The sequence below is a fragment of the Eleutherodactylus coqui genome, chromosome 6 (genome assembly GCF_035609145.1).
Source record: "Eleutherodactylus coqui strain aEleCoq1 chromosome 6, aEleCoq1.hap1, whole genome shotgun sequence".
NCBI lineage: Eukaryota > Metazoa > Chordata > Amphibia > Anura > Eleutherodactylidae > Eleutherodactylus > Eleutherodactylus coqui.
Window position 1 is genome coordinate 178,962,283 of NC_089842.1, and position 21,799 is coordinate 178,984,081.

Here is a 21,799-nt window from a genome sequence, read left to right on the forward strand (position 1 = left end):
GACTTGTCGCTGTGGGGTGTGCTGTCGCATAGACTTGTCGCTGTGGGGTGTGCTGTCGCATAGACTTGTCGCTGTGGGGTGTGCTGTCGCATAGACTTGTCGCTGTGGGGTGTGCTGTCGCATAGACTTGTCGCTGTGGGGTGTGCTGTCGCATAGACTTGTCGCTGTGGGGTGTGCTGTCGCATAGACTTGTCGCTGTGGGGTGTGCTGTCGCATAGACTTGTCGCTGTGGGGTGTGCTGTCGCATAGACTTGTCGCTGTGGGGTGTGCTGTCGCATAGACTTGTCGCTGTGGGGTGTGCTGTCGCATAGACTTGTCGCTGTGGGGTGTGCTGTCGCATAGACTTGTCGCTGTGGGGTGTGCTGTCGCATAGACTTGTCGCTGTGGGGTGTGCTGTCGCATAGACTTGTCGCTGTGGCGTGTGCTGTCGCATAGACTTGTCGCTGTGGCGTGTGCTGTCGCATAGACTTGTCGCTGTGGCGTGAGCTGTCGCATAGACTTGTCGCTGGGGGCCGCGCTGTCACGTGGACGCGTCGCTGGGGGCCGCGCTGTCACGTGGACGCGTCGCTGGGGGCCGCGCTGTCACGTGGACGCGTCGCTGGGGGCCGCGCTGTCACGTGGACGCGTCGCTGGGGGCCGCGCTGTCACGTGGACGCGTCGCTGGGGGCCGCGCTGTCACGTGGACGCGTCGCTGGGGGCCGCGCTGTCACGTGGACGCGTCGCTGGGGGCCGCGCTGTCACGTGGACGCGTCGCTGGGGGCCGCGCTGTCACGTGGACTTCTTGCGGGGTTGAGGGGGACACTGTGGGGGTGCACTGTGGGGGGTGACACTGTGGAGGGGCATGTGTGTGGTGGGGGCACTGAGGGGGTGTACTGTGTGGGCACTGTGAGGGGGGGGCATGTGTGTGTGTAGGGCATGTTTGGTGCTCCTTTCACTTTCAATAGCAGAGGATCGCGATCCTCTGCTATTGAAAGTACTGCTAGAGATCACGATCTGCTCCTACTGCTGTGACAGCTGTAGCAGGAGATTCCTTCTTCTCCCCAGCATGTCCCCTCATTACTGGATACTGGGACACTGCTGTCACAGTGTCCAGTGATAAGGGGACATGCTGGGGAGATGAAGGAATCTCCTGCTACAGCTGTCACAGCAGTAACAGGAGATCGCACTACTCTCCCTGCCCCCTCATTGCTTTGAATGGAGCCGGCCGGCTGACGGCTCCATTCAAAGCAATGAAGCGTGCGTCTCCATTATGACGTCGGTCCTCCAGTCATGTGACCGGTGCCATTGGGAGCGCGCACACTGGGGAGAGAGAGGCAGCAGTGCATCATGGGGATTACCCAGCGACGCCATCTTTAAAAAATCCTTCAGGCCAGCTTTATAAGGGGAAGAAAAGGAATAAAAAGGTGAGCAAAATATCGTTTTTTATGGGTAGAGCTGTAGTGTGTGATGCTTCTACTTTACAGGGCATTAATGGGAAAAAAAGTCAGTTTGGGCAGCGGGACAACCCCTTTAAGTACTAACTTGGCTGATCAGAAGTATCCTGTAATTAGGGAACATCCCTTGAAGGTGGATGGGATAACCATGTTCTGCCTCTTTATTACAGGGGAGCTGTTTAATGTGCTGTTACCTCGCCTGACCACGCTTGTCCAGTCAGACTGCATCTGGCAGAGGATCTGTTGGAGACTGATAGTCTGTTCCTGACCGGTGGATGGAGCCAGTGGTATCTGCACTTGTTCAGGTGGCGGATGGGTAAGTGAGAAATGTCTTGCCATTGCTTCTGCACCACATAAAGCTGACCATACATTTCGGACAGTCGTATGCCAAACAAGCTCATTTGGCCAACGGCTATCCGTCTTGACCCCCCCCCCCCCCCACACACACACTTTTACATAACCATTTGTGGCTCTGCCGACCGTGCATGTGTTCTTGATGGGGAGAGGGCAATAAGCTTATTCCCCTGCAAACAAAAAAGGATTGGACGTGTTGAAGTTCTGCTGCGTGAAAGGTTTCTTTGAAAACCGCCAATGCTGATCGCATGTTCGTAAATGGAGGGGCGCTATAATTCTTTAAAAGTTCAGTTGCCAGGGTTTACACTTCTTTACAGGCAACCCGAGGAAGGTGCCAGGGACGTTGCATGCATGGGAGTTCTTCTTAAAGGCTATGTCTGCCTTTGTATACATTCTTTTCTAATTTCTTTAACACCACTACAATAAAAAAAATGGAAGCAGTAATCTTCTGCTGTTTTGTGTAGACAATGCTGATATGTACTATATTTAATATATCTTTTTATTCTCCCCACAGTACAGAATGCAAGTACCCCCTATGTAGCTTTATTCTGCATTCCCTCCAATCTTGCTTCTTCATATTAAAGGGTTTTTCCTAATAATCAAATATTGGTGGCACTGGAAGGAGGGGGTGAGGTAATAGTAAAATGAATACTCCCCTCTCTGCTCACCGGCTGCTTCATGCCCCCTTTTCCCCATTGCCCTCATGGCCAGTCTGTTTTACATCAGCTGCAGCAGTCATTTGGTGGTTTACCAATGTGACTGTTAGAGCCAGTGTCAGACCCCAAAACAGAATGGATTGTCATTAGTGAACTCCCATGAACAGGCCCACTACTAGATTATGTGCCCTGTAGATGGGATGTCACTGGGGACAGATGACCCGGTGACGTGGAATCGAAACGCTTAAATGGTGGTTTGGGGGCAGTGGGGTTAATTGTTAAATAGAAAAACCTGTGGACAGTAGAAGAGAAGGCAGTTGATATGAAGGCAGATGACCATAGGATCAGATCTAACACGTCTATATGATAATCTGTATATCTGCCTTGTGTACATTTGTCTATCTTAGGCCGGCGTCTCTGTCCCAGATATTGGGTGAACCAAATAAAGACTCCGTTCTTACTCAAAGATGCTGTTTTTGCAGTATGGTCTCAAGGTAATCTCCAAACCTAATAGTTAATTGGAATAACTGAGGTTTTGAAGGGGTTGTACAATTACCAAACAACCCTGCTTCAATAGGGCTGAAGGGCTTAAAATAAGCTGAAACATACCCCTCCTAGGCTGCTATGATCCAGCAATGCAATGCATTGGCCCTTGCATCCTGAGCGCCATTATGTCAGGAGTTGAGGAACGTGATGCTGCAGTGGTCCCATGAGTTCCTGTAATGTCGGTGATCACAACAACAACCGGGACTGCAACAAAACTGCAACGCTGGATACCAGCGACCACAGAGGGGTAAGTATGTTTCAGTTTATTATTTTAACCCTTTCAGCCCAATTGAAATGGGAATGTCTGGTAATCAAACAATCCCTTTTAAGGCAATTCTTTTTTGCTCTTAGAAAGCGATGCTGCAGAGCATTTGGGGATATTTGTCTATGGAGATAAGTCGCCAGCCATTACCGGTTAAGCTAGGTGGAGACATGAGTGACTTCTAAGAGGATGTAGGAAGCTTATGAGTAGATAAAGAAATAATGAACTTCTGCATGGCCTAATGATCGGGCAATAGTGTTTGTAGGAATGTTCATTTGCTCTGTTATCAGGCCATGTGACCAGATGAAGCTGCACCAACCAGACTATGAACATGCAAATGCCTGTTCATTGGCTGATTGCATTTTTTTTGTGGAGCTGAAAAAAATCATCGCTGTAGACAGGACATCTCTCCGTGTAAAAGGAGGATGTTCTGCTGACTGATACTGTATGGGTGTCAAACGATTATATGTACACTATGCTGACAAGAGTGTGGGGACACCAATCAATCCTCTGCTGTCAGGCGAATGGGGATATGCAATTAATGTTGGTGTCCGTGTATCATATCGTGAATAAGTGGCGATATGCAATTGGCAAGGATTTTTGAGGAGAGCTTTATAGATCTACGTTTAGGAGAGAGATGAGACGATAGCTCTGGAATTCGCAGGAATCTTTTCCCTCTTTCGGAATCACGATAAGGAAAGCTTTCAGGGTCTCTCAGGTAGATTGGTGCCTGCAGTGAGGGAGTTGACAGCCCGCAGGAAATGGGGGACAGGGCATTCGAAAAGGTCTTCTAGTATGATGGGGTGAACCCATCTGGGCCGGGAGCTTTCCCTGTCTGCGATTCTTTTAATGTAAGAGCTAGCTCTTCTGGTGACATGGGAGTTTCTAGAGTCTGAACTGCCTCTCAAGAGAGATGAGGCAGTCCTGAATTTAGAAGATAAAAATGGACTGTTGCTCTATGTCAAGTATGCTCCTTCTCTGACATGGGTGGTGATAAGTTATATAAGGACTGATAGTCTCAAAACACCTTTGCTATCTGGGGTATACAAATGGAGGTTACTTCCTGATGTGCAAGTGATATGTGGTATGTAGGAACGAGTCCTCTCCTTCCTCAGGGCGCTGGCGAGAGTGCGGCTGGGTTTGTTACCCAATTTGTAGAAGTGTCTCCTACATTTTGTAACACAGCCTTTAGCATGTGACATGGACAGTAAATGTACTTTGTCTTTTAATTGTGCTAACTTACATCCCGTCCCTGTATCTAGGGTTCGTTTATGAACTGCCTTTAAGGTCTGGAAATGGCTCAAGAGGTTTGAGTTGGGCCCCTTTGTTCTTTTTTTAATTCTATAATCAATACTAATGAGGGAACCGCGAATAACTCACTTATGGGCCTCCCAAACTGAAAGCAGGGCAATTTCTGGGACGCAATATTGCTAAAATATTCTTCTAGGGCATCTTGTATCTCCTAGCAATCAATGGATCTTGTATGAGTGATTCATTAAGACGCCACTGCCACGTCCTATCGTGTAGTGAAGGGAGAGAAAGCGAGAAAGAGATAAGCATGGGGTTTGAGAAAGAGATGTTGTCCATGTGTGCTGATGTAATGTAAGGGAGGCAAGCATGTTCGATCAGGAAATAGTCTTTTCTGGAATAGGAGTTGTGTGGACGAGAATAGAAAGTTTAGTCTTTAGTGGAAGGATGAATGATTCTCCAAGCATCTACTAACTGGTGCTTGTAGAGTGTGTTGCGAAACCTGCGGTGTGTTGACCCAGGTAAACTACTGACCCAATTTGAATTGTCTATGGATGTGTTAAGGGAAATGTTGAAGTCACCCCCTAGTATCAGACTTAAGTTCGAAGCTTTGACGATAGAACAATTGGAGAAACTGCAGTAGTGAGGTGAGTCTTATGATTCATATGTACTATATACCTCTGCTGCTTATATTGTTTCTTATCTGTTTTAGAGTTCTGGTTGGGTAAGTTGAATCTGTATATAGGTTTTTTGCATCATTTATAGCCTCTCTCCCTAAGCAAAATTAGAACCCTGATGTGTTTCATTGTGCTGGGCAATGTCTGGGTGCTATGTAAGGTTTGTTTGGCTGCGGTTAATTTTGAATGTGAGCAAGCTGAAGAAGGTTGATGTTGATTACATAATGTTACTTAGGAGGTAGGCCTGATGAGCCTTTCTGGAAGAATGTGATAACGGAAAAAGAAAAAATGGCATTTGAATGAAAATGGTGGATTTACTTATAGTTGTCTCCTGGTGAAGGAGGTGGCTTCTTCCTCCGTTGTGGATGGTGGGAAGTCAAATGCTGATGCTGCGCCCACTGATAAGGAGGCAGCACATGATGCGCTTGCTCATATTGCGCTACTTCCACCCCTATACAAGACCCCTAGATGGTGTGGTGATATGTCTGCTTGGCTTGATAGTGATCTTAGAAACCACCCTCTTACCAGCATCCAGTCAGGCCATGCCCCTGGTAGCCATTCAGGTCGAAACGTTGCTGCCTTCAGCTTTGTCTGTCATGGTAGAATAAACAAATTTTGTATCTAGCAGCTCGAATGCTGCTGAATAATTTTCATCGCATGGATTCAGCGAGGAATACGTTCAGATTCCTGGCGACTTTTGAATGTGGATTGTCTGACCAAAACAGAGTGGTGAGAAGTGGTGCTGCTGGTTATCTTGTACATTTATCTACGTAATGTAGATAGTCTTGGGATAAGACAGGGAAGGAATAAAAGTCTATAGTAGTAGTAAATAAAGCTGACAGTCAATGGCTTGATGAGTGCTGGCTCTGTGTGGTATGGTTAGCTTACAAATGGTTAAAGATTTTTTTAATTAGAATGCTTGTTACTTGTGGAGCTGCTTCTTCCCTTCACCCCCCCTTCTTCCACCTCCAGCCTCACAGAATTTGTTGTATATTGGACACACAGAGAAAGGAGGTGGGAGGGAGAGACAAAGAGTGTGACTGACCTTGTAATTTAAGAGTCTGGGAGCAGTACTCTGCGTGAAATGAATATATACTTATCATGAAGACAAACATGAATGAAGTGAATTACAGCGTCTTAGTATAAGCTTGTGCAAATTGGAAAGGTACAAGAATCTTAAGGTTTATTATTGCTTTTTGTGTAAATGTAAGTTTTGTGATTGGCTTGCAGTGAGTTCAATTGGTGAGTTAAATGGTGTTACTGTTGTTTTATCAGTGTGATAATGTCATGTAAGAGAAACAAGTTGTTGATAACCTCTGTGAGACCAGTGAGTGTTCCTATTATGGGAAAAATATTAAAAGGCTACTAAGGTTAGCTGTAGGATTCTAAAAAAAAGTTAAGGTTTTGAGTATTTTCTTTCTTTCTCTCCTTGATAGCAGTAATTCAGAGGAGGGGGGGGGGTTGTTAAGGTTGGAAAATAAAGGGAGTTTTATCTGCAGATGGATGGAGTAGTAGTAGTTGCGTAAATTTTTATGCTATGAAGTAAGCATTGTGTGTAGATAATTATATGGTGGTTAATATTTATATGAGAGAGACTTGACAGCACAGATGGATGAAAGTTTGATAAGTCTTCAAGCTGTGATGAATCTAAAATGCATGGTGAAGGTAATGAGTGGGGATAAAAATTTCTCTCCCCTACTCCCCGTTTTCCTTTTTTTTTATGCCTTTGCATATGTATGACTCAGTATACACTGCAGCTGTTGCATTATATTCATGAACTCAGAAGTTCAAGATGAGCAATGATAAACACAGTGCTGAAGTGCAATTTTTTTTTTATAGATGAATGCCTGTGCAGTAAATCTTTCTGCTTGACTGACCAGCCATTGCAAAAAAAAAAACCACTAAATTTTACACACTTTGTAAATTAAGGTCTAGTTTTTTTCTGTCTCAGCCTTGGGACTTCCGGACTATTCTCATTCTCTCAATATTGCTGTGGTACACCCTCTCTTGTTAGAAACAGTAGCAGCAACTGGACTAAAGTTCTGAGATGGCTTTTAGCTTTCCTGTGATGGTATTAGGCCACGTGAAGTCACACCCAATGCTGCCGCATACTTTGCTTTTTGCCCAGACAACTATTATATGAAACAGACCTGATCCTTGTAACTATCAGAACAGACTGTAGTCCTACATTTTTTTCTTCTATTATAGTCCATTCTTTCCACTTTATATTCTGATAATTGTCTCCTTAAACCCATGAGACAGTGATTATGAGTTGACTCTGTGTGACAGACGTGGTGACACCGAGCTGAAGAATAGCAAAGTTCCAGCATATATCTGGGATTGCATGGAAGGTAAGATACTAACATAGCATGTTAGGCTGAAAAGACACATGTTCATCTAGTTCAGACTATTAACCTCTTCCCGCCCCATGACGTAAGGTATGTCATGGCAGGGTGGTACTTCCCACAAAATGATGTACCCTTACACCATAGGGATAGCGCGAGATCTGCTGTCACTAGTCGCCGGCGTCCCGCTGCGACAGTGGGGGGGGGGGGCCATCGGAGATGCGCCCCCCCCCCCCCCAGTTAAAGGGGGAAAGGGTTCACAGAGGGAGCGCGCTCCCTCTGTGTCTCAACATCGCGAGAGCCCGGCTGGTTGCTATATCAACAGGACACCAGATACCGGCGTCCTGTATTGCCATAGCCTGTGATTGCTAAAGTAAGCGATAAGGCCTGACAGGAGAGAAGTGCTGCCATGCCTTATCGTAGCGATCTGCAGTCCTGCTGTGGAAGTCCCTCAGAGGGACATAGATGGTGTAAAAATTAGAGAAAAACAAAGTACAAAAAATAAAAATGTTAAAAAAAAATATGTTAAACCCTTTTTTTATGCTTTTTCTCATATTAGCATAAAAAAATTAAAAACAATTAAAAATCCCACATATTTGGTATCATCGCGTCTGTAACGACATGTACTATAAATTGAACATGCTTTTTATCCTGCACGGCAAACAGTGTTTTAAAAAAGTCTAAAAAACTGAGGCAAAATGCTAATTTTTAGCATTTTGCCTCTCAAGAAACGCAGTAAAAGTGATTAAATAAAAACGTGTGTACCCCAAAATGGTACCAATAAAAACTACAGCTCGTCTCGCAAAAAATAAGCCCCTAGAGAGCTCCGTCCATGGAAAAATAAAAGTTATAGAACTTTGAATGCAGTGAGTTTAGAAAAAAATAATTTCCAAAAAAAGGGTTTTTGTGGAAAAGTGGAAAAACCTAAAAAAAAATAGCATTTTGGTATCGTTGTAACCGTACCGTCTTGCAGAAAAAAAATGTAGTGTCATTTATGCTGCATAATTAACGCTTTAAAAAAAAAAAATCTATGGCAGAATTGATGCGTTTTCTCTCCCTACGATCATAAAAAAAAATTAAAGGTTTACAATGTAGTTTATGTAACCAAAAATGGTACCAATAGAAACTACATTTTGCCAGGCAAAAAAAAAAGCCCTTATACGGCCGCGTCGACGGAAAAATAAAAAAGTTATGGCTTTTGAAAAATGAAGATGAGAAAATACCAAAAATCGTTTGGGCCTCAACGCCAAAATAGGCCATGTCCTTAAGGCCTTAGTCAGATGGGCGTTTTTTCCCGCGATTTGCGCATGCGTCCGGCGATTTTATAAAACCATTGCTTTGCAATGGTATCGTACACATGAGCGCTTTTTATGCGCTCGTCCGATAAATTATAGAACAGAAATCGCAGATCGCACCTATCTGCGATCTGCGATTCCTGTTCTCCGCTCTATATGCGCTCAATGGGGCCGGGGGCAGCAGCGCCGACCCCATTGAGAACATATACTAGACAAATCATTCTTCTCTGCCACAGCTGTAACAGCTGTGGCAGAGAAGAACGATGTTTGCCCATTGAATTCAATGGAGCCGGCAATACAGCCGGCTCCATTGAAAGCAATGGGCTGCCGGCGATCGCGGGATGAATTGTCGGGAAGGGCTTAAATATATAAGCCCTTCCCTGAAATTCATCCAGAAATGTGTAAAAATAAAAAAAAATATATATACTCACCTGATCCCGGCAGACTGAGTTCAGCCGCGGCCGGCGGCAGTTCTCCTGAACTGCTTTCTGTAGTATTCAGCAGCCGGGGATTTAAAATCCCCGCCTGCTGAATGAGCTGCCTCTGATTGGTCAGGCTGTGACCAATCAGAGGCAGCTCATTCAGCAGGCGGGGATTTTAAATCCCCGGCTGCTGAATAATACAGAGAGCAGTTCAGAGCAGTTCAGGAGGACTGCCGCCGGCCGCGGCTGAACTCCGTCTGCCGGGACAAGGTGAGTATATATATTTTTTTTATTTTTACACTTTTCAGGATGAATTTCAGGGAAAGGCTTATATATTTAAGCCCTTCCCGACAATTCATCCCGCGATTGCCCGCAGCGCATTGCTTTCAATGGAGCCGGCTGTATTGCCGGCTTCATTGAATTCAATGCGCTGGACAGCTCCGGGCCGTTTCTATTGAAACGCAACTAGGAGCAGTATTTTTGGGCGATTTTTTTAGTTTTTATTTTTTTCCGGCCCCGGTCACGCGATTTGCGGATGCGCATCCGTCATGCGATCCGCAAATCGCGGCAAAAAACGCCTGTGTGACTAAGGCCTAAGGGGTTAAAAATGTATTTTAATAAGGTTGTTCATCCCATGTGTAGCATGTTTTACACCTAAGGCAGGTTTTCCCATCTCAGAAAGTGATGGCATGTTGCTAGGATATGTCATCACGTTTTCATCAATATAGGTCCGACCTCCTGGACCCAGGCCAGTCCCAATTGCCCACTATACAGGAAAAAAACTATAAAGGAATCACAGCGCTGCTTTAGCATCTTCATTCTCGGGATCAGTGAGGGTCCCAGCATTCGGACCACCACAGATCAGGATGTGGTGTGCATTCTAGCAATGTGCCACCAGGAAGAAAACCTTTCATCTGAGATTTTAAAGTTTGATAATGTTTAACAAATATATTGATACATAGATCTAGAGTTCTAAAGCTTTAAGATGTAATTAGATGGCATTCCCTGCTTGATACGCCTTATTAGGGAGTAGGAACATTACAGAGAGTGGACAATCCTCGGTGGGACAAATCCGCACCCTCACTTGATTGAAGAATCTGTCTTGCTGGTGCTCACCATGGCCTCCAGTCTCCTCAAATAGGGAGGTACACCACACAACCTCACAGTGTAAGGAACATGAACAGTATGAGAGTCGTCCCTCCCGATAAATGTGTTAAACGACAGCAGTAGGATGGCCTGAAGCTCCATCATTTCGCACTGCAACTCATGGGCTTCCCAATCTGTGTTTAGACGGACAATGCAATTGCGGTTGTGTACATAAATTATCAGGGCAGTCATGGAGGAATCTCACCTTTTAGCAATTTTCGACAGTCTATATAGCAGTTGTAGACAACTTGATCGCTGAGTTGAGAGAAGGTTGAGCCGGGAGAATGTGTTTTCAAGAACTTTGCCACAGATGTAGTTGCCCAGATGTCGTCATGATCGTGTCCAGAGTTAATCGCAAGCTTCCATTCTTTGTGTCCAGGTCGCAAGATCCCACCCCTCTCCCAAGCATATTAACTTTTTCCACCACACTTCTGCCCTATTCAGCAATTCCACCAACCTGATTGCTGGAACTGCTGAGTAGGGCAGAAGTGTTGTAGAAAAAGTTATCGTAATATGCACTGAAGGTGGTGGTGTGCTTCCACATCAATAAGGATGTTTTTGTACCCTCTTTGTCCTTCCGACGCTCATCCGAAGGCACGCAGTCTTCATAAGTTGGACTTAGTTTGTGCTTTTTAAATTTATTTGTCTCAAACATCCGTCTTGAGGCGCTGAAACTTTTTTCGTGATTGTGGATGGTCCGAGACATGGCCTTGTGTCCTCCAAAGGTGTCCTTTGATGTTGAATGAGGTCAGCTGTGGTGAAGACATACTGTGCAAAAGGCACCTAACTGCCTTCTGTGTTATTTGTTCTTGAAATCTGCAAAGCCATCCCATGCTTTTATGTGATCACCGTCATCCAATAGATAGTGGCGATCACGCGACAGGAGACCGCTCACTGCGGTCCTCTGTCACTGCTGCAGGCTCTTGGCTACCTTTAGTAGCCAGAAGCAAGGAGATTTTAAATTTCCCGAGTCCTCCCTAAAGCTGGGAAAAGGTCCACGAATAAAGATCCCATCAGGATCAGAAGGCCTTAGGTAAGTAATTTAACCTCCCCTCATGGTTCGGATTTGTGACGTGAGTTAAGACTTTTTTTTGCTATTACATGATCTCTGTTATCCATTAAATAACGGCCATCACGTTACCACAGATCGAGTACCGCGGCCCCCAAAATCTCCAGGCTCTCGGCTTTGTTTGATAGCAGAGAGCATGGAAATTTTAAATTACCCTGGCAAACCGCTGCTTTTGCGCATGCGTTAACTATCTTGGCGATGAGTGCGTGCGCAGAAGACAGGGTAGGTCTGCGGATAAATCTGTAGTCTTTAGGTACGTAGTTTTATCTCCACTCACGGATATAATCCGTGAGGAAAGATGAAGTAAACTTTTTAAGAAGGGCATTGCGGGGGGGGGGGGGCCCTTCTTAAAAAGTTGGCCGTTTCCTCACAAACGGCCAATCGCACCGCGGGCATGGGGGCCCCCTTTTTTTTTCCTCACACAGATCCAATCACACCGCGGGCATGGGAGCCCCCTTTTTTTGCCCTACACGGCCAATCGCATTGCGGGCATGGGAGGCCTTTGTTTTTTTGGCCACACGGGGCATATCGCACCGCGGGCATGGGCCCCTTTTTTTCCCCCTCACACAGGGCCATTTGCACCGCGGGCATGGGGCCCCCTTTATTTTGCCCACATGACCAATCATACTGCGGGCATGGCGGCCCCCTTTTTTTGCCTCACACGGCCAATCGCACCGCGGGCATGGGGCCCCCTTTTTTGCCTCACACGGCCAATCGCACCGCGGGTATGGGGCCCCCTTTTTTTGCCACACACGTCCAATTACACCGCAGGCATGGGGCCCCCCTTTTTTTTTGCCACACGCCCAATCAGACTGCGGGCATGGGGGCCCCCTTTTTTTGGCCACACACCACCAATCACACCGTGCGCTTGAGGGCTCCTTTTTTTTTTGCGACACATGGCCAATCGCACCATGGGCATGGGGCCCCTCTTTTTTTGCTACACGCGGGCAATCGCACCATTGGAATGGGGCCCCCCCCCCTTTTTTTTGGCCACACACAGCCAATTGCACTGCGGGCATGGGGGCCTCTGTTTTTTTTTCCGCCACACACTGCTAATCGCGCCTCGGGCATGGGGCCCACTTTTTTTTTTTTTTTGCCACACAGGGCTAATCACACTGTGGGCTTGAGAGCCCCTTTTTATTGCCATACACAGCCAATCGCACTGCAGGCATGTGGGCCCCCATTTTTTTCGACACACGCGTCCACTCGCCCAATGGTCAAGAGGGCTTCCTTTTGTTATTGCCACACACGTTCAATCAAACCACAAGCAAGGTGTCTTACTTTTTTATTGCGGGCATGGGGGCCTCCTTTTCTTTACTTTTTTTTTCTCCCCACACGCCCTATTGCACCACAGGCATGGGGCCCCAACTTTTTTTTTTTTGCCGCAAACCACACACGGCTAATGGCATCGCGAGCATTGGGGCCTCTTTTTCTTTCCTTTTTTTTTTTTTTTTTTGCCACGCACGCCCAATCGCACCACAGGCATGGGGCCCCATTTTTTTTTTTTTTTGTGTCACACAGCAATTTGCCCGCTTTTTTTTGCCACAGACGGCCGATTGCACTGTGTGCATGTGGGCCTCCTTTTTTTTTTGGTCACACATGGCCATTCGCCCATCGGGCATTGGGCCCATTTTTTTTTTTTTTGCCACAGATGGTCAATCGCACCGCGGGCATGTGGGCCCCCCCTTTTTTTGCCACACACGGCCAATCGCACCCTTCCAATAATGCTTTTAGTTTTCAGGCCCCGTAAGTTATTACATCCCTGGGGTTCAAAGTTAATTTCGGTTGGCTCTTTCGGGGTTTTCAGCACGCGGAGCTAATATTTCGGCACGAATTTTGCGTTCTGTTGTGATAAGTAAAATGCGCGCGTCTCCCTAAGGGCAAAGACTCTGCGGTTGGCGGCATAGGGATAGTGCTCAGGTTTACAGTCACGATTGGGCGGTACTATGGGTCGACCGCCACAACGGCAAGGGGGTGCGACAGTGGAGCTGTGAGGCCCGGCGAGCCAAGCCAGGTGAGGGTCAGCGTCACCCATAGCCACCTACGTTTTTGGTGGCTAACAGCGTGGTGGGCAGTGCAGCGTTCGGGTTCCGGGTAAAAATGGCGCCTTGGCCACATGTGCAGAATGTAAGAGGCCTGTAACGATTTTCTCTGGTCTTCTGTATGTGCAAACTGTTTGGGTTAAATGGACGTCCACGGGAGTGCGGTAGGGAGATTGCAGTGTGTAACGGAACTATGTTGTGCGGTGATGGTTTGAGTTTTGTCGGTTTTGAATTCTTCTCTAATTAGAGTAAAAGGCTGTGAGATGAGCCGTTCATTTATTACAGAGCCCAGAGGGTTGGGTGTGGTAGGAAGCCTAGGCCACTAAGGTAAAAGTAGAGCGCGCTGGGCAGTAATCCACCTAGTCGTGATGGCTGTATGCCTTTAGCTGTCACTTTACCCCCCACTGGGCCCAGTGGGTACTCATTGCACCGACCTCGGAAGGACAGAAGGCTGAGCCGGCTACCTGACATCGTCCGCAGGGATTGAACCTGCACATCTCAGGTCGTGAAGCGAGAGCTTAGCACTGCGTACTGCTGCCCTAATGCTCTGCGCCACACGAGGCTCACAATGTAACTAGGTGTCGGTTTACATCTATAATCCTGGTCCAGTGTCTAGCTTGGAAACGAGATGCCATATAGACAGGCGTGGAGGCTCTGGTACCCTGCTGTACCGCCTCTAGCTTGGATACAAGATGTGCTACGGTGTGGTGGGGCATGGATGCTGTAGTGCTAAGTTGGGCCACCTCTTGCTTGGATTCAGGATGTGATACGGGCGGGCATGGAATCCCTAGTGCCCTGTTGGGACACCTCCAGCTTTTGTATAAGATGTGATACGGGGGTGGGAGAAGGGGAAGGTAGCTGCAGCAGCCTGTTTCACCGCCTTTAGCTTGGATACGAGATGTGACACCGGGGGGCATGGATGCTCTAGTGCTAAGCAGGGCCACCTTTTGCTTGGATGCAAGATGTCATACGGGCTGGCATGGACTCTCTAGTGCCCTGTTGCTCCAGCTTTCATAGAAGATGTCATACGGTTGGGCACGGAGGCTCCAGTTCACTGCTGTAGCGCCTCTGACAGATGAGCCGTCATCAGCTCCCTTCCGACAATGCTTTCAGTTTTCAGGCCCCTGGGGTTCAGCTGCAGCGCCACCGGCCGCACTGTGTTCTAATGCCAATTTTGAGCCGTTACCCTGGGCCCGGGCCTATGGCTGCTTTGAGATGCCCATAATGAATCGCCTTGCGGGTGGTGCTACACTAACCGTAAAGCTACAGTGTCAGTCAATCGCAGCGCTTGCTTAGTGACGCACGCTAAGGAGCTGGTGGAATAAGCAGATAGGCAGGTGACAAAGCCACTGTTTTTCCAATGGCAATCTCCTAATGGTTCATTTCGGTTGGCTCTTTCGGGGTTTTAAGCACGCGGAGCTAATATTTCGGCACAAATTTTGCGTTCTGTTGTGATAAGGAAAATGCGCGCGTCTCCCTAAGGGCAAAGACTCTGCGGTTGGCGGCATAGAGATAGTGCTCAAGTTTACAGTCACGATTGGGCGGTACTATGGGTCGACCGCCACAACGGCAAGGGGGTGCAGCAGTGGAGCTGTGAGGCCCAGCGAGCCAAGCCAGGTGAGGGTCAGCGTCACCCATAGCCACCTACGTTTTTGGTGGCTAACAGCGTGGTGGGCAGTGCAGCGTTCGGGTTCCGGGTAAAAATGGCGCCTTGGCGACATGTGCAGAATGTATGAGGCCTGTAATGATTTTTTGTGGTTTTCTGTATGTGCAAACTGTTTGGGTTAAATGGACGCCCACGGGAGTGCGGTAGGGAGATTGCAGTGTGTAACGGAACTATGTTGTGCGGTGATGATTTGAGTTTTGACGGTTTTGAATTCTTCTCTAATTAGAGTAAAAGGCTGTGAGATGAGCCGTTCATTTATTACAGAGCCCAGAGGGTTGGGTGTGGTAGGAAGCCTAGGCCACTAAGGTAAAAGTAAAGCACGCTGGGCAGTAATCCACCTAGTCGTGATGGCTGTATGCCTTTGGCTGTCACTTTACCCCCCACTGGGCCCAGTGGGTACTCATTGCACCGACCTCGGAAGGACAGAAGGCTGAGTCGACCTTGAGCCGGCTACCTGACTACGCAGGGATTGAACCCGCACATCTCAGGTCGTGAGCGAGAGCTTAGCACTGCAGCACTACCACTGCGCTAATGCTCTGCGGCACACGAGGCTCACGATGTCACTAGTTGCCCGTTTACATCTATAATCCTGGTCCAGTGTCTAGCTTGGAAACGAGATGCCATATAGACAGGCGTGGAGGCTCTGGTACCCTGCTGTACCGCCTCTAGCTTAGATACAAGATGTGCTACGGTGTGGTGGGGCTTGGATGCTGTAGTGCTAAGTTGGGCCACCTCTTGCTTGGATTCAGGATGTGATACGGGCGGGCATGGAATCCCTAGTGCCCTGTTGGGACACCTCCAGCTTTTGTATAAGATGTGATACGGGGGTGGGAGAAGGGGAAGGTAGCTGCAGCAGCCTGTTTCACCGCCTTTAGCTTGGATACGAGATGTGACACCGGGGGGCATGGATGCTCTAGTGCTAAGCAGGGCCACCTTTTGCTTGGATGCAAGATGTCATACGGGCTGGCATGGACTCTCTAGTGCCCTGTTGCTCCAGCTTTCATAGAAGATGTCATACGGTTGGGCACGGAGGCTCCAGTTCACTGCTGTAGCGCCTCTGACAGATGAGCCGTCATCAGCTCCCTTCCGACAATGCTTTCAGTTTTCAGGCCCCTGGGGTTCAGCTGCAGCGCCACCGGCCGCACTGTGTTCTAATGCCAATTTTGAGCCGTTACCCTGGGCCCGGGCCTATGGCTGCTTTGAGATGCCCATAATGAATCGCCTTGCGGGTGGTGCTACACTAACCGTAAAGCTACAGTGTCAGTCAATCGCAGCGCTTGCTTAGTGACGCACGCTAAGGAGCTGGTGGAATAAGCAGATAGGCAGGTGACAAAGCCACTGTTTTTCCAATGGCAATCTCCTAATGGTTCATTTCGGTTGGCTCTTTCGGGGTTTTCGGCACGCGGAGCTAATATTTCGGCACGAATTTTGCGTTCTGTTGTGATAAGTAAAATGCGCGCGTCTCCCTAAGGGCAAAGACTCTGCGGTTGGCGGCATAGAGATAGTGCTCAGGTTTACAGTCATGATTGGGCGGTACTATGGGTCGACCGCCCCACGGCAAGGGGGTGCGGCAGTGGAGCTGTGAGGCCCGGCGAGCCAAGCCAGGTGAGGGTCAGCGTCACCCATAGCCACCTACGTTTTTGGTGGCTAACAGCGTGGTGGGCAGTGCAGCGTTCGGGTTCCGGGTAAAAATGGCGCCTTGGCCACATGTGCAGAATGTAAGAGGCCTGTAACGATTTTCTCTGGTCTTCTGTATGTGCAAACTGTTTGGGTTAAATGGACGTCCACGGGAGTGCGGTAGGGAGATTGCAGTGTGTAACGGAACTATGTTGTGCGGTGATGGTTTGAGTTTTGTCGGTTTTGAATTCTTCTCTAATTAGAGTAAAAGGCTGTGAGATGAGCGGTTCATTTATTACAGAGCCCAGAGGGGTTGGGTGTGGTAGGAAGCCTAGGCCACTAAGGTAAAAGTAGAGCGCGCTGGGCAGTAATCCACCTAGTCGCGATGGCGGTATGCCTTCAGCTGTCACTCTACCCCCCAGTGGGTACTCATTGCACCGACCTCGGAAGGATAGAAGGCTGAGTCGACCCTGAGCCGGCTACCTGACGTCGTCCGCGGGGATTGAACCCGCACATCTCAGGTCGTGAAGCGAGAGCTTAGCACTGCGTACTGCTGCCCTAATGCTCTGCGCCACACGAGGCTCACAATGTAACTAGGTGTCGGTTTACATCTATAATCCTGGTCCAGTGTCTAGCTTGGAAACGAGATGCCATATAGACAGGCGTGGAGGCTCTGGTACCCTGCTGTACCGCCTCTAGCTTGGATACAAGATGTGCTACGGTGTGGTGGGGCATGGATGCTGTAGTGCTAAGTTGGGCCACCTCTTGCTTGGATTCAGGATGTGATACGGGCGGGCATGGAATCCCTAGTGCCCTGTTGGGACACCTCCAGCTTTTGTATAAGATGTGATACGGGGGTGGGAGAAGGGGAAGGTAGCTGCAGCAGCCTGTTTCACCGCCTTTAGCTTGGATACGAGATGTGACACCGGGGGGCATGGATGCTCTAGTGCTAAGCAGGGCCACCTTTTGCTTGGATGCAAGATGTCATACGGGCTGGCATGGACTCTCTAGTGCCCTGTTGCTCCAGCTTTCATAGAAGATGTCATACGGTTGGGCACGGAGGCTCCAGTTCACTGCTGTAGCGCCTCTGACAGATGAGCTGTCATCAGCTCCCTTCCGACAATGCTTTCAGTTTTCAGGCCCCTGGGGTTCAGCTGCAGCGCCACCGGCCGCACTGTGTTCTAATGCCAATTTTGAGCCGTTACCCTGGGCCCGGGCCTATGGCTGCTTTGAGATGCCCATAATGAATCGCCTTGCGGGTGGTGCTACACTAACCGTAAAGCTACAGTGTCAGTCAATCGCAGCGCTTGCTTAGTGACGCACGCTAAGGAGCTGGTGGAATAAGCAGATAGGCAGGTGACAAAGCCACTGTTTTTCCAATGGCAATCTCCTAATGGTTCATTTCGGTTGGCTCTTTCGGGGTTTTCGGCACGCGGAGCTAATATTTCGGCACGAATTTTGCGTTCTGTTGTGATAAGTAAAATGCGCGCGTCTCCCTAAGGGCAAAGACTCTGCGGTTGGCGGCATAGAGATAGTGCTCAGGTTTACAGTCATGATTGGGCGGTACTATGGGTCGACCGCCACAACGGCAAGGGGGTGCGGCAGTGGAGCTGTGAGGCCCGGCGAGCCAAGCCAGGTGAGGGTCAGCATCACCCATAGCCACCTACGTTTTTGGTGGCTAACAGCGTGGTGGGCAGTGCAGCGTTCGGGTTCCGGGTAAAAATGGCGCCTTGGCGACATGTGCAGAATGTATGAGGCCTGTAATGATTTTTTGTGGTTTTCTGTATGTGCAAACTGTTTGGGTTAAATGGACGCCCACGGGAGTGCGGTAGGGAGATTGCAGTGTGTAACGGAACTATGTTGTGCGGTGATGATTTGAGTTTTGACGGTTTTGAATTCTTCTCTAATTAGAGTAAAAGGCTGTGAGATGAGCCGTTCATTTATTACAGAGCCCAGAGGGTTGGGTGTGGTAGGAAGCCTAGGCCACTAAGGTAAAAGTAAAGCACGCTGGGCAGTAATCCACCTAGTCGTGATGGCTGTATGCCTTTGGCTGTCACTTTACCCCCCACTGGGCCCAGTGGGTACTCATTGCACCGACCTCGGAAGGACAGAAGGCTGAGTCGACCTTGAGCCGGCTACCTGACGTACGCAGGGATTGAACCCGCACATCTCAGGTCGTGAGCGAGAGCTTAGCACTGCAGCACTACCACTGCGCTAATGCTCTGCGCCACACGAGGCTCACGATGTCACTAGGTGCCCGTTTACATCTATAATCCTGGTCCAGTGTCTAGCTTGGAAACGAGATGCCATATAGACAGGCGTGGAGGCTCTGGTACCCTGCTGTACCGCCTCTAGCTTGGATACAAGATGTGCTACGGTGTGGTGGGGCATGGATGCTGTAGTGCTAAGTTGGGCCACGTCTTGCTTGGATTCAGGATGTGATGCGGGCATGGAATCCCTAGTGCCCTGTTGGGACACCTCCAGCTTTTGTATAAGATGTGATACGGGGGTGGGAGAAGGGGAAGGTAGCTGCAGCAGCCTGTTTCACCGCCTTTAGCTTGGATACGAGATGTGACACCGGGGGGCATGGATGCTCTATTGCTAAGCAGGGCCACCTTTTGCTTGGATGCAAGATGTCATACGGGCTGGCATGGACTCTCTAGTGCCCTGTTGCTCCAGCTTTCATAGAAGATGTCATACGGTTGGGCACGGAGGCTCCAGTTCACTGCTGTAGCGCCTCTGACAGATGAGCTGTCATCAGCTCCCTTCCGACAATGCTTTCAGTTTTCAGGCCCCTGGGGTTCAGCTGCAGCGCCACCGGCCGCACTGTGTTCTAATGCCAATTTTGAGCCGTTACCCTGGGCCCGGGCCTATGGCTGCTTTGAGATGCCCATAATGAATCGCCTTGCGGGTGGTGCTACACTAACCGTAAAGCTACAGTGTCAGTCAATCGCAGCGCTTGCTTAGTGACGCACGCTAAGGAGCTGGTGGAATAAGCAGATAGGCAGGTGACAAAGCCACTGTTTTTCCAATGGCAATCTCCTAATGGTTCATTTCGGTTGGCTCTTTCGGGGTTTTCGGCACGCGGAGCTAATATTTCGGCACGAATTTTGCGTTCTGTTGTGATAAGTAAAATGCGCGCGTCTCCCTAAGGGCAAAGACTCTGCGGTTGGCGGCATAGAGATAGTGCTCAGGTTTACAGTCATGATTGGGCGGTACTATGGGTCGACCGCCACAACGGCAAGGGGGTGCGGCAGTGGAGCTGTGAGGCCCGGCGAGCCAAGCCAGGTGAGGGTCAGCATCACCCATAGCCACCTACGTTTTTGGTGGCTAACAGCGTGGTGGGCAGTGCAGCGTTCGGGTTCCGGGTAAAAATGGCGCCTTGGCGACATGTGCAGAATGTATGAGGCCTGTAATGATTTTTTGTGGTTTTCTGTATGTGCAAACTGTTTGGGTTAAATGGACGCCCACGGGAGTGCGGTAGGGAGATTGCAGTGTGTAACGGAACTATGTTGTGCGGTGATGATTTGAGTTTTGACGGTTTTGAATTCTTCTCTAATTAGAGTAAAAGGCTGTGAGATGAGCCGTTCATTTATTACAGAGCCCAGAGGGTTGGGTGTGGTAGGAAGCCTAGGCCACTAAGGTAAAAGTAAAGCACGCTGGGCAGTAATCCACCTAGTCGTGATGGCTGTATGCCTTTGGCTGTCACTTTACCCCCCACTGGGCCCAGTGGGTACTCATTGCACCGACCTCGGAAGGACAGAAGGCTGAGTCGACCTTGAGCCGGCTACCTGACGTACGCAGGGATTGAACCCGCACATCTCAGGTCGTGAGCGAGAGCTTAGCACTGCAGCACTACCACTGCGCTAATGCTCTGCGCCACACGAGGCTCACGATGTCACTAGGTGCCCGTTTACATCTATAATCCTGGTCCAGTGTCTAGCTTGGAAACGAGATGCCATATAGACAGGCGTGGAGGCTCTGGTACCCTGCTGTACCGCCTCTAGCTTAGATACAAGATGTGCTACGGTGTGGTGGGGCATGGATGCTGTAGTGCTAAGTTGGGCCACGTCTTGCTTGGATTCAGGATGTGATACGGGCGGGCATGGAATCCCTAGTGCCCTGTTGGGACACCTCCAGCTTTTGTATAAGATGTGATACGGGGGTGGGAGAAGGGGAAGGTAGCTGCAGCAGCCTGTTTCACCGCCTTTAGCTTGGATACGAGATGTGACACCGGGGGGCATGGATGCTCTAGTGCTAAGCAGGGCCACCTTTTGCTTGGATGCAAGATGTCATACGGGCTGGCATGGACTCTCTAGTGCCCTGTTGCTCCAGCTTTCATAGAAGATGTCATACGGTTGGGCACGGAGGCTCCAGTTCACTGCTGTAGCGCCTCTGACAGATGAGCTGTCATCAGCTCCCTTCCGACAATGCTTTCAGTTTTCAGGCCCCTGGGGTTCAGCTGCAGCGCCACCGGCCGCACTGTGTTCTAATGCCAATTTTGAGCCGTTACCCTGGGCCCGGGCCTATGGCTGCTTTGAGATGCCCATAATGAATCGCCTTGCGGGTGGTGCTACACTAACCGTAAAGCTACAGTGTCAGTCAATCGCAGCGCTTGCTTAGTGACGCACGCTAAGGAGCTGGTGGAATAAGCAGATAGGCAGGTGACAAAGCCACTGTTTTTCCAATGGCAATCTCCTAATGGTTCATTTCGGTTGGCTCTTTCGGGGTTTTCGGCACGCGGAGCTAATATTTCGGCACGAATTTTGCGTTCTGTTGTGATAAGTAAAATGCGCGCGTCTCCCTAAGGGCAAAGACTCTGCGGTTGGCGGCATAGAGATAGTGCTCAGGTTTACAGTCATGATTGGGCGGTACTATGGGTCGACCGCCACAACGGCAAGGGGGTGCGGCAGTGGAGCTGTGAGGCCCGGCGAGCCAAGCCAGGTGAGGGTCAGCATCACCCATAGCCACCTACGTTTTTGGTGGCTAACAGCGTGGTGGGCAGTGCAGCGTTCGGGTTC

The 21,799-nt window shown here is 49.1% G+C and overlaps 1 protein-coding gene across 1 annotated transcript in view; it reads left to right on the top strand.

The window, feature by feature from the left end:
* The first annotated feature begins 3,152 nt into the window (after positions 1-3,152).
* LOC136571790 (prostaglandin reductase 2-like) overlaps positions 3,153-21,799 on the top strand; it is a 152,739-nt gene continuing 134,092 nt past the window's right edge. Inside the window, exons 1-2 of the mRNA XM_066572419.1 lie at positions 3,153-3,236; positions 5,212-5,223. Of these exons, the coding sequence (XP_066428516.1) occupies positions 3,153-3,236; positions 5,212-5,223 (96 nt within the window). The remainder of the gene's footprint in view (positions 3,237-5,211; positions 5,224-21,799) is intronic.